We start from the raw sequence: 13,043 nt of genomic DNA, 5'->3' as shown, positions 1-13,043 counted from the left end.
ATTTCCTTAGTGAAAGAGAGGAGGAGAGCTCCAGTTCAGAAGTTGTGGGAGACAAAACAAAAGTAATACGGGTTTGCTTTTCTTTTAATGTGCACATAAGGCAAGTAATTGTTATTATTGTCCAACTCCATTCTTTCTACTTCTGCATTTCTGTGTTAAAGAAATATTTGAAAAGTTAACCTAAAAAAAAAGTTCATGCTATTAAATTTGTATATTTTACATCTAATTTGAAAATAGCAGTAGAAAGTGAAGGAAATAGCAAAATCCCATCTACATTATAAACAATCTATCACCAAGCACAAGAGGATTGCAGTCAAAGTAGGACTTAACCTTCCCTATTGTAATGCTAACAAACTTTATAATTTTGTAGATTTATAAGTAAATAAACTCATTTTGAAAATTACATTGTTAAATGTAATGCTATAGAAACAGAAAATACTTGGGTTTAGTTTTATATTACGGAGTTTAAAAGCTGAAATTCAAATAGTTATGGTTAAAATCATCCACAAATGCAGAAACATTGTGAAAATCTGGCGACTATCTACAGATTTTTCAGAAGGACACATCCAGCTCATGTATTTAAAAGGTTTCATATTTTAGAAGGTAATGCTGGAGTAAAATACTATATGGATGTCATGCTTCCTGTGAGCAGTGAGAGAGTTACCCCAAATACGATGAGAATCAGAGTTTTAAAAATCAAGTGTATTGAAACGAATATCAGAATAAATGTATATAAACACTATTATGCAGGGAAACCTCATGACCACCAAGGTCTTTTTATATACTATTTGGTTATTAGAGACAAACTAAAATTGGTATTTTCAAATAGCTTAATAGCTTTTAAAGTCTTTATTAGCAAGGTGTTATTGTTCATGTGTATCCTTGAAAACAAACCCTTACCGCATCTGTCAAAATTTGGTAGGACGAGATTATTCCGTCAAGAGCTCACAGAAACAAGATAATATTCTACAGAAACAATTTGTGAAAAACTCAGATCCATTTTTCATATCTGCCACAAAAGCTCATCAGAGTAATAACCCTCCTTCTCCTGGGTGTTATCCTACCATCTGCTGCTCTATTACTTATCTTTATTTTGCAACTAATTAACAGCATAATCTTCTAAATTCAGCAAGTTAATTATCATTATTGTGGTCTTTGCAGCATCATCAGTCCTTATGAAGTCTTGTCTCTCCACCCCCAGAGAACGTATGAAAATGAAGTAGGTTGTGAGAGGGTCTGTTTCTTTAGCGTAGGCTCATTAGGTGTTTGCTGATTAGCTCGGCACGCGGAGGGACAGGTCAGAGGAATTCTGCTGAGCACAAGGTCCCATGCCGGGCTCCAGCAAGTTAATGTCGACTCCTGAACATTTGCCAAGCTGCCCTCTGTCACTTCTTGGTAGAAACCTCCTGCAGAAAATCTACTGGCTGCCCACTGTGCGCAAGGTACTTCTCAGATTGTGACAAAAGGTTTTCTATGGGTAGGAGGAGATGGGGGGAAAGAGTCAGTGTTAAAGGAGTTTTGAAGTTTGTTGGAAACTTCTGCAATACATGCAGAAGGGTCTGGACATTAAGTTTGCATCCACAAGCTGTATGCTCAGAAAAACGATGTTTTGCGTGTGAGCTCACAGCTCGCATTTCATATACAGAAAGCATACAGTTACAATCTTCTCACTAAGAGATCAGAAGCAATTCTGTGATATTTAGAATCATGCATCCTTATCTTAGTGTGGAAGCTTTTTTTTTTTTGACATGGCTATTGCATCTACTTCTAAGCCTCTCTAAAACACAAAAAACCTGACTTATGCATTGAATTTTACTTAAGTATATGGGAGTTAGTTTCTTTACCATAACAAGAAATACGGAGTCATGTCAGAAAAACTGACAATTTATACTATTAAGTATGCCACAGAATCTGAAACTCATTTTCACTCCTCTTGAATGTCATTTGCAGTACAAGATACAAGGCTATTTTTAAAAGAACAGCAATAAAAGATAGCTTGTGTCGGAATAAAATTTCTAGTCATATTTCACTGCAGTTGTACAAGCAGCAGGAGAAAAAAGATCCAAAAATGTTCAAAACTACAGTAGCAGTGCCTTTCACAGGTGCGAATACAGCTTTGTTCACTACAATAACTTCAATATTGGACAGTAAAATTAAAATGCATTCTAATTTCATGTAATTATCCCATAGCACTGAAACATGTAGCACTGTACATGTTTCAGTGCTGAAGTGGACACGTAAGACCGTGCTTAACACACTCTTCCACTAAGTTTCAGCTGTTTCAGTTGAGAACCTCCTCCAATAATGTCACCAATCATAAGGATTTGGCTCACTGCATAGCCAATTTTTAAATTTTTGGCTCTCATGGCTTTTATATTTTTATTTTTCGTTTACAACATTTTTTTTTCCTCCTAGTCTTTATTCCTTGCAGTTGGTATTCATTTTTCTATCTGCTATTTCATTCAGTGAAACTGTTCTCACATGCAACTGTCCTTCTGTGGAATTCATGTGATCATTTAGTGTCAGGCAACTTTAATGGTAACCAGAGAAAAGAACATTTCAGCAAGGAAAGAACAGAGCCCTAGAAGTGATGTCTCAGTAACTCACTTCACATGAATAACCAAAACTGCCATGCTGAGTTTGACAGTTTCTGCCAGTTATTTTAAGCTTTAGCTTTTAGGAATCAAAATGTCCGTTTGTTTTACTAAAGTTCATTCATGATTTCATATAAAGAAATATATGATGCTCTATGTACAATTTGGTATAAACAACTCATAAGGAAACAACAGGCATTGATCAATACAGAATAAAATAATAAATAACAAATAAAATAAAGCAGCAGCCAAGAAAATTCTAAAGACTTATAAAAATCCTGACTCCTGTGCCTTGATAGTCGAGAAGGGAACATCACAGCTTTGTCCCTTCCTCCAGCTTTCTGTCCAAAAGGCACCACAAATACTAGGCTGACAGACATCACCCCAACACGACGCAGAACTGTGGCTCTGGGAGGCAAAAAGACACAGGAAGTGTTCCCAGTGTTCCGCTAACTTAAACGTACCAATAAATCCAAAAATTGCAGTATACTGTTCATAGATGAAACATATACTGTGATGAAACATACACTGTTCACTTATTAAGGTTAATTCAGTTTAACAGCTTATATTTCAACTTTAAATGGGAACTAATAATGAAAAGAAAGCAAACAAATAGCTGTAAAAATAAGTATTAAGTCTTCTGTTGGCTTAACCAGGAACACGACCAGGAAAAATAAATCTGATTACCGTACCTTTGCAGAATTTAGTATCTAGCAAGCAAAATTATTTCAAGAGATACACGAAAAAGAAAGGATTTGCCATTACAAAGAGTTTAATTTTTAAAATTAAATGAAACTTGACAGCTAATAAACCATCACATATCTGCCAACAATGCATCACATGGCATAGCGAGTCAGGCTTCCTGTTGGAAGCTTTTCTACCTAAACATTAAGTTTCTCATTAAATTGCTTTTACTTTGGGAGTGGTAAGAAATTAAGTTTTTTATTTTTGAGAATAGGCACTATATAAAAGTAAATGAGCATAAGAAATATACATAATTCTGATATTCTTGAATTCTGCTCATGCTTTATATTAAGCAATGAGAAAGGAAAAAAGTAACATTACAAATGCCCTTTTTACAGTCTCATTTAAAAAAAAGATAAGCAATCACTGAAGTGCATATATTAGCTAAATTCTAAGGAGAAGACAAATGAGACTGTTAAATTTTAAGTCTAATGATCTTTGTTTTTCTTTGCATCTGAGCAATTGCTTCTTCCAGCATGAGATCAAAGTCTTCACTACATACATGTATTTCCTTCACCCCTTAAAAGCTTTGTAAGAGCAAATCACTCAGTAATATGCTTAAAAAAATCTATTTTCTTGCCCATCTAACAAATCATTTGGAACCACTTCCTCCTGGATTTCACAAAGCAGAATTCAGCACATGAGCCTCCTGACTCTAAGGAATATGCAATTTCTGAGAAAACAGTTCTTGTTTCTACTATCTTATATTCTTCTCTCCCGGATTTAAGATAAATTCATCTCATCAGAGCTGGTTATATTTAAATATCTCCTCGGGTATTAAAAGATTCCTTTTGCCATTCCTAGGGGGACAAGGATGCACAGAAACAGACTTTCTTCCTTTCTGTCCCTCTCTACACTATTTTAAGTCATTGTATTCAACAGAGGAGGAAAACAAAGGAAGATCTGACAGCATTAGGAAAAGTCAGTGTGCTGGTGACCAGCTCTCCACAGGAGCTCCAGTATTTGGCGAGTGTGACCTGGTGTACCCACTGCACTGGAATCCCATTACTCCAGACAGCAGAATAATTAGTGTTCCCAGACTCATTATTTTTCATATTGTGGCCCACAGGTCGAGAGAAACGAGTTAGCAAAGGATGCTCAGGGCATCTTCCCGCTTATCAATACTGATACACACAAATACATCTTATCTAGTAGGTGTTCCTGATTCTTTTTTAGCACAAAGTAAGAGTCAGAAGAGGAACACTACTTCACAAGACAGATACTGTTTGCAGAGGCATCTTGTAAAAAAATAAATAGGCTAATTATTGTTTAATAACAGATTTTCTATTGCTTTCAAATGTTGGAACAAACAAATAAGACAGCAAAAACAGAGAAGCAACTACCTAATGTTGCAGGAAGTTTTTCAAGAAATGGATCAATTCAAACTACCACCATAACTAATATTTAAAAACAAATCAAACTTTCTTCTTCTTGTTTTACTTGTGATTTTCCCCAATAATCTCCAAAGCCCCCGAACTGCCACAACACAACAGAAACAACCTCCACACAAAACAATTGCTTGTCAGTAATACACATCTCATTACAAAACTCTTGCCAAATGGACTATATTAAGTTGAGGTTCTGAAAACATTTTTAAGAAACCTTTTTCTTTTCCTAGTTTTTTCTAAGAAATATCATATCCTTTGGGAGTAAACAGAGTCTGCTTCTCTGAAGGTGATGTTCACTGTTAACATGCTACTAATCTTGTCTTTGCTCCAACTAACGTTTCCTGTCCTCCGATACAAGGAGCAAGAAGGAGTTTAGTCAAAAATCTAGTTCATTTGAAAGAATGATTGAAAATAAGATAAAAATGACCATTAATAACAGAACTAACATAGGCTGGCATTTGAAATAACTGTAAAATAAACACAGCTGTTATTTTTCTGTTTTTATTGAATTTGTACTTGCAGAATTTTGACTAACAAAAGATAACTAAAGCTGTTTTAAAAAAGCAATAGAATTTAATTAATTTCTCAAGTTATTCTTCTTGAGGAATAATGGAGTTTTTCACTTACCAATTTAGCCTCAGACTGCACTGGCTGTGGGGAGGAAGGCCCTGGGATTCCTGGGATACTAGGCACCATGGTGACAGGTCTAACAAGCTGACCAGATAAAGTATAAAAATGAAGAAAACCTGAGTATGTTATCAAAATAGAGAGCATATGACAGCACTACCCTCTGAAGCCAAAACAGCTATCAAGCTGCTTAAAACTAAGTTCTGTGCTGCACTTATGCAAATCTGCTCCACTTTCAAATTAATATAGCATCATGCTTACTTACTGGAACTGCAGCAGGGACATGCACATTAGAATTTGTGATAGATGCAGGAATAGCAACAGGCATGGTTTGTCCATTAGGAAGATGTAACAGCACAGGAAAAGGACCTGGAACTGGACTGAAAAAGGAATGAACTATATAAAATAAAACTTATCCAGAGAAGAGAACAAGTTTACACATTATTTTAAATTGGTTTGTTTGTTTACAGTTGCAATGTAATATCTATTTGGAGATCAAAAATATGAACTTAGTGATGTGGAAAACATGGAATTATACTTCCCATGTAGTGAAAGTTGTATGTTTCATATGTAGTGAAGCACCACATTACACCAAAGCACCTCAAATTTGTACCTTAACTGCAGAAACAGTAGATGAAAGTAAACAAAACAAAATATTTTCAAATTCTGTAAGAAAACATTTCACTAAGATTTACATAACTTACACTATTGGTCTGTTAGAGGATGGAGCCTGGGTAATAACAGTACTGGATGTTGGTGATGGTATTGCCTGCTGAATAATAACACTTGAGTCAGAACTCGTAAGGAGTACATTAGGAACCTGCAGTGACGCTGGACGAACTATTGTCGATGTTGGCTGTGCGGTCTGCTGCAGTGACGCTTCCTGAGGAAAAACAAAGATTAAATACAACTGTGTTAAACACACACAGTTTGATGGAACAAATCAGAATTTCTATAATATTATGCCAAGTAGAATCAGTTATACAATTAAAAACATTAAAAAACCCAACACCCTTTGGATGAATCATTTAAACCAAAGTGAAATTGTTCCAACAGTGATTTAAGTTTTATAACAAACCTTGGCTCCATTTATGCTAAGACTACTATTACTTATAACTGAGTTTGGATCAGGTATTAAGTTGTTATTTGTTTGTTTTTCTTTCTTGTTTGTTTGTTGTAGTTTGTTTGGTTTGGTTTGTTGTTGTTTGTTTGGGGGTTTTTTGTTTTGTTGTGTTGTGTTTTCTTTTCTTTTGCAAGAAACTCGTGGTGCTATCAGCACCATCATGTCTACCCACACTCTGAATAAGGAAAACACTTTTTGGTGTTCTTACGTACATTTCAGGTTCAGTCCATTGTTTCAGATTTAAACAACAGAAATCAGACTTTTATGGTTCAGTAAAAAGGAAAAGAAACACTTTTTTTTTTGGTAAGTCTTTATTCCTTACCCATATACATCTCTTTACTAGAGTGTAACTAAGTTAAACATACTTGGAGTACTACATTCATAGTTTTGCAAAATATATCTGTATCCGGATGCAGTAGAAATGATTTGAGCAAAGCAATTAAATTTCCTTAGTTGCAAGTAAACAGTAGACAGAATTGACTATAGTTCTTAGCTTAGCAATCAGGTAAAGTATATTATCAATAAGAATGTAGTACCTGTATTGCTTCTCAGAAAATCCTTGATATTGTCAGACTTCAGATTTACTTCTGGACAGGATTTTTCCAACTTATTTATTCTTTTGACACTAGCTACTTCAACCAATAGCACATAAAAATACGCTCTTAAGACCAGCACACTTCAGTTGCTCCACTCTTAAACTGTAATTCAAAGAGAACATCTCACACCTGTGTCATATAGGCTACATTGATTACTATTTGCTCTGAATTAAGCTTAAGTTTTTAAAATTAATCCACAAAGCTTTAAGTAGTGAGGTCTCAGCTGTTTTACAGATTGTTTTTCTTTTTATACATCAATTGCAAAATGTGTGTACTCCTCTGAGCACTTCACAGAACTGCAAGTGGGCTGGCAATCTGTGGGCTTTAAAAAAGAAAGGACTTTAGATGATGACATTTCCTCCCTTCAAAAGCTCAGAGTCTACATTTGTCATCAGGGTTCATTAGTTTGTTCAGGTTTTGTCCCCAAGGGACCTAAAACTCTCTTTACAGTGAATGAGAGTTTATGGAGAATAACAGTGAGCTGTATTGAGGAAAGCAAGAATTTTTCCTTAAGTATCAATTTGTGGTGTTCGGAAGTTTATAATATTTGAATATAGTACCTAGAGTTACAGATGAGCATTCAGTTAAAAGAAAAAAAAAAAATCCAGTATGAAATTGCAGAAACAGAAAAAAATTGGGTAGAGTTGACTAATAAATATTCTTAGGACAGGATTATATACTTCTTTGCAAATAAGGAACTTGATATAACAGCTATACAGATCTTATTCAAAGAGCCACAGGGAAAACATAAAGGAGACTGAACTGCTTGACTGTGGGAAATCAGAGGAAGGCATCAGGGGAGCATACCTGACCTGCTAATCTTTGGGCAATGTTTAATTCTGAAATTAATATTATGTCATTATTCACTGGTTTCAGCTTCACCCTTTTCTGCCTGCTGTTTGTCATTATTACCTGCCTCTTTACTGGACCAAGGAGCCACCAGAGAGTCCATTCCCACCATAGGGATCTGACACAGAACATGCACGTTTGCCCCTAACATCAACAGAGGGTTAAGAGCTCGCTCTTTTTCTTCCTTTCAACTGAAACATCTTCATGCATGGCAACCACATATATATATACAGGTATTGACATATAAAAATAAAACCATAGGCACATCAGGCTGATGGAAGATACTAATTAGTCGAAGCACTGCACTAATGAAACATGAATTTTGCTTGAAATAAAACAGTTTGTAAGTATATTCTGCTAAAAATAAGAAAAATAGAGATGAATTTGCAATCATGAGATTAAGCCAAAGTGATCTTACCTTTATAAGAAAGAAGTTTAAGCATATTCAAAGATATTAGAGACTTAGAGAAAGGACGTCTCTGGCCCTTTTTTTTTTGGAACTAAAAACCAGTGAATTGGAAAATATTTCAGAGAAGAGGACCGTTACTTTATTTTATAAGTGTTCTCAGAGATGCGTATTTGCAAGTATTTTGTATCTAAAACCAAGTATAATGCAATAACTTCCTAATGCTATCAATGAATACACAGAATTCTTTATACAGAAATGCAGATGGCCAAAACTAATACTGTCCTTGATCATTACTTTAAGAAAACAACTGGTTTTAAAATAATTGGGTTTGGAAATTAGCTATCTGACAAGAACTAAGCAACTTGTGAAACTCTGTTGAGGCTCACTTTAAAGTACTGTTAATAAGAAACTCCAATGAGTTTGAAAGCTCTCAAAGAATAAATTACGTTTCATTTACTTATGATTTTAAGGCTAAAAGGCTTTATATACTTCTAATGATATATTGGTCTATTCAAAGAAGAATATCAACTCTTATTGAAGCCTAATAGAATTCAGGGAACACTCAGAAAACTAGGAAAAGTATTAAGCATAATTTTTAAGAATCTCTAAGAATTCTTTTGACAACTACAAAGAAAAGTAAAAGTCTTGCACATACATTAACACACTGTAATCATTTAAGGCTGCTGAAATATATTCAGCCAATGAAGTAGTTACAGTGGCATATGTATTTTAAAACAAGTTACGTCCTGAAAATAAAACTTGCCCTCCTTCAATACATTTATGGAAGGAGAATATAAAAATCTAACTGGGAAAACAGCAACACTCTGCTCACATTTCTCAAGTTCTGCAGGCCACATTCAGCAGCAGCAGCACACTCCAAGCAGCACCCTCATCCTTGCTCAGCTTGTCTCTACAATCAGACATCAGAACAGCATTGAGCAGCAGCAGCTTTTCACTTCAGCACTGTTACAGTGACAAAACTGAAATTACATCATGAATGAGATAAGTTTATAAGTACTGCCAAACATTGAGATAGAATTTTCACTTATAATGATGCTAATGAGATACTGAACCACTACTGTATAAGGATATTAATATTATCTCCTGCCAAAATTAGAGTACTTAGAATCAGTATTCGCAGCGGGGGAAAAAAACCAAACCAAACCAAACCACCAAAACATCAAAAAACAAACCAAAAACCCCACAACAAACTAACCTCTGAAGTAAAGACGACATGAAATAAAGACGATTTAAGATTTGCACTATGATTGGCTTAATCTAAGCAGCTTTTTACATTAATTCCTTTAAACTACTTTTACTGTTTTTAACTACATGATTTCCTTGATTACCTGTGATTACCGATCCTTGTTAAATAATAAAACTCAGTAAAGCTTTGTAAAAGCAAACCTGAACTGAAACTCGTAAATTTCTGTCAGACACTTAAGGCTCTTCTCATTGTGGTGCCTGCCGGCAGGTTAACAGAAGGGGGGCAAGTTGAAACCAGAGAGGTTCCGTGTGGATCTGAAGAAAACCACTTTGGCCACAGGGAGAGCCTGGCATGGGAGCAGGTTGCACTGAGAGGCTGCGCACCCTCCCTCCTCAAAGGTTTCCAGACCAGACTGCGTAAAGCCCTGAGCAACTTGGTCTGAGCTCAGAGCTAAGCCCTGCTTTAGGAGGAAGCTGGACCAGGAACCTCCTGCGATCCCTTCCAATCTGAATTACTCTGTGGTCCTAAGAAGTCCTGGTGATTTTTGGGAATAAGGTAGCTAAGTCCCTCAAACGCAGACCACCCACTGAAGATGCACATAGAAAAAAAGACTGACTAGAGCAACCACAATGCTTTATTATCTTCTGCTCCTAATATTTTTATTTATTGAAGTAGGAATAGTATTAATTAATTTCGTTGATTTTACTTCATTTTGTGTTCTTCAAGAGAACTCCACATGATGAAAACACTGCTAGTCAAATATTAAAGTTATCATTACTATTAAAGCATTTAGAACAACAGTTCTAAAACTGATTTCACTGCAACATCCCCTAGTGAGAGACAATACCTCAGTCTTCTCCAAGTACTGAAGTAAACACTAAACAAGCAAATGCCTGAGATCACCACTCTTATAGCCTAAAGAGTAGAAAATTTTTAAAAATTATCTGGTGCTTAGCTTTGAAAGACAGCCCATTCATCCCTGTAAATTTTTGTAGAACATCCCCTGCTGTTCTACAAAACAATTTATGGTAAAACATAGGAAAACATGGGAAGAGTCCCAAACTGTTGACATTATTTAAAAACAAACAAACAAACAAACCAACCCCTGAACTTTCTTTGCTTTTTCATGAATGATGATGCATAAGCCAGAATAAAGGGTCTCTTCAGCCTTTTCTAACATAGCATAAATATTAAATTTTATTTCCCTTCTGGCTTTACTATATGGCCAGTGTGAGGCAAAGAAATAACTGCGGTAAGCAAAGCTAACTAAAGAATTAAACAAATTAAGAATATATGCACAGGAATACGGCAAACCAAAAATTCTTTTCCTTTTGGCCAGCTAAGTAGTGTGGCTATCGTCATGTACAACAAGCTTACAGATCCATCAGAAGAGTAAAAAAAATGAATTCCAAAAAAAAAAAAAAAAGGTTCTGACCTTTTCATCATTGGTAGTAGATTCTGGATGAGGTAAAGGACTATCCTGATGAGTTGTTTCTACAACGGAAGGTTCTTCAATTTTATTTCTTATAATTGGTGTTGCAAGAGGAGACAGATCTAGAGGCATCTAACAGCAACAACATAAAACAAAATTACTAAATCTCTAAAAATTTAAAACATGTAAGAAAATGTTAACAATTAAAGAGAAGTATCAGCCCTATAACAACAGGGAGGTGTTGATATTTGGAAGACCTTCATGCAAATGCATTACCAGTCAAGGCTATTTTTTCAGCATCTGCATGAACACCAGTCTTTAGTAACACATTGTCTTTCAATACCAATCTCCGACTAAGTAATTTCTTCTTGAGAATTAAAAACACTCCAAGTTTCCTTTTCCCAAGAGTCACAGGAAAATTATAGCTGAGGAAGGACTGTGCTACACTTAAAAATTAAAGTTAAACCAAGCTATTATCCTTCTATAAATTATTATATCACATGCCACAAAGAACAAAATCCTAACTACATATCCAAATTCAGAAAGCTACTGTGGACAATTAATTTCAAATTTATTGCAGCAAATAATTATTGAAAAAACAAGGTTTATATTACTACACAGATAAAATCCACGTCTGAAAGGCCACAAAGAAATTAAGTTATAAAAATACTTAAAGCAATACTATAGATTTGAAAGGCTACACTCCTGTCTTGTCTGCTATCCAAATATTTTTGGAACAAGCTTGTCCCAAAGCTCATCTTCTATTTCTGTTCTTCCAGATGCTTTTTTCAATTCAATTCCTAGCTTTCCTATGGAATATATAATTAATGGGAAAGAAGAACTGTCAAAAGTGGAATCTCTCTTCATACCACATCTGAATGTGAAATATTACAGAAAAAAACTAAACCATCAACACCCTAGAAAGTGTGCTATTATGGTAAATTTTTCCATCTCTTGCCATGATTATGTGTATTAATCAACCAGAGATATGGCAGAACCGTGTTTCTTCTCATAACACAGAGGGCAGCTTGGAAAATTAATATCAATTAAAGAAATCGTTAAAATGTTTAAAATATTTTGCAATACCTATAACCTCCTCCAAGGTAGTGGTGAACTACACAGAAAATATGGTATTAGAAAAAACAGAATCAGTATTACCATATGTAGTGTTTTAAGAAAGGTTAGCATGCATCAATTAAAACAAAAAGTCATTATTTGTATAGTTGCAGTAACAAAGCAAGTGTGAGGCTTTGTCAGGAATAGATAATAATCTACCCTATTTACAAGTACCTATTAAAATCTTTACTGAAAACAAAGAAAACGCAGATACTAATTCTGCAAAATTGGTATATATGAGTATCAAAATTTATTTTTTTATCACTGCCTGTGGAAGTCAACCAGGTTGACCAGTCAACCAAAGGCAAAATTAATCAAAGGGGATATTGAAGAAAATTTTACATTTGCAGAAGTGCTTAAAAGTTTGGGCCCCTAACCAATTATGACTGGGAAGTACTAAAATAAACAGAAGAAACCACATTTAAATGTATGGGAAGTTCCTCAAAAAACCTACAAAGTTGCTAAACAGATGCAGTCCAAATTTTTCTTATATTGCAATCTGTACATTAAAAAAAAAAGGTAGAATTTTAGGTTGTGATCAAAAATTACTAGGCAAAAGTGACTTCAATATATAGTGAATATAATAATAACTGAATTACTGACACTTCTTTAGTCAGTATTTAACTCGTTATCATTACTATTGATTCTTAGAATAACATCTGTATTTTAAAACTGATCAAAATAATCAGTGATCACATTCTGCTCTTTTCACATGGGTTTCTTGCAGATGTTTTTATTTCTGCAAAAACTCTTTTTCACACTTTTTTTTTTTTTTTTGCTTATTCCGGGTCTAATGAAATTTGAGCTAAAACTGATATTTAACTTCAACAGATACAGACCAGATACATAAAGAATTAAGACAAACTCAACTTGTTGCATTGTCCACGCTAACTATGTAAAATTAATCAGGTAAACAAATCTTCAGAACAGTAACCTTATACATTTATATTCTCTCTAT

General features: G+C 34.7%; 1 protein-coding gene across 4 annotated transcripts in view; it reads right to left on the bottom strand.

Moving 5' to 3' along the window:
• ATF2 (activating transcription factor 2) overlaps positions 1–13,043 on the bottom strand; it is a 46,664-nt gene that overhangs the window by 20,429 nt on the left and 13,192 nt on the right. For 3 of the 4 annotated variants that reach the window (XM_065637742.1, XM_065637743.1, XM_065637745.1), the window contains 4 exons: positions 10,973–11,101; positions 6,058–6,236; positions 5,619–5,733; positions 5,354–5,440 (listed from right to left, as the gene is read on the bottom strand). In XM_065637742.1, coding sequence (XP_065493814.1) covers positions 5,354–5,440; positions 5,619–5,733; positions 6,058–6,236; positions 10,973–11,101 — 510 coding nt within the window. The remainder of the gene's footprint in view (positions 1–5,353; positions 5,441–5,618; positions 5,734–6,057; positions 6,237–10,972; positions 11,102–13,043) is intronic. The other variant, XM_065637744.1, reaches the window with a different exon arrangement.

Source organism: Caloenas nicobarica, chromosome 6, assembly GCF_036013445.1.
Source record: "Caloenas nicobarica isolate bCalNic1 chromosome 6, bCalNic1.hap1, whole genome shotgun sequence".
Taxonomy (NCBI): Eukaryota; Metazoa; Chordata; class Aves; order Columbiformes; family Columbidae; genus Caloenas; species Caloenas nicobarica.
Note: the sequence above shows the minus strand (reverse complement) of the source record. Positions and strands in the feature narration are given on the sequence as shown.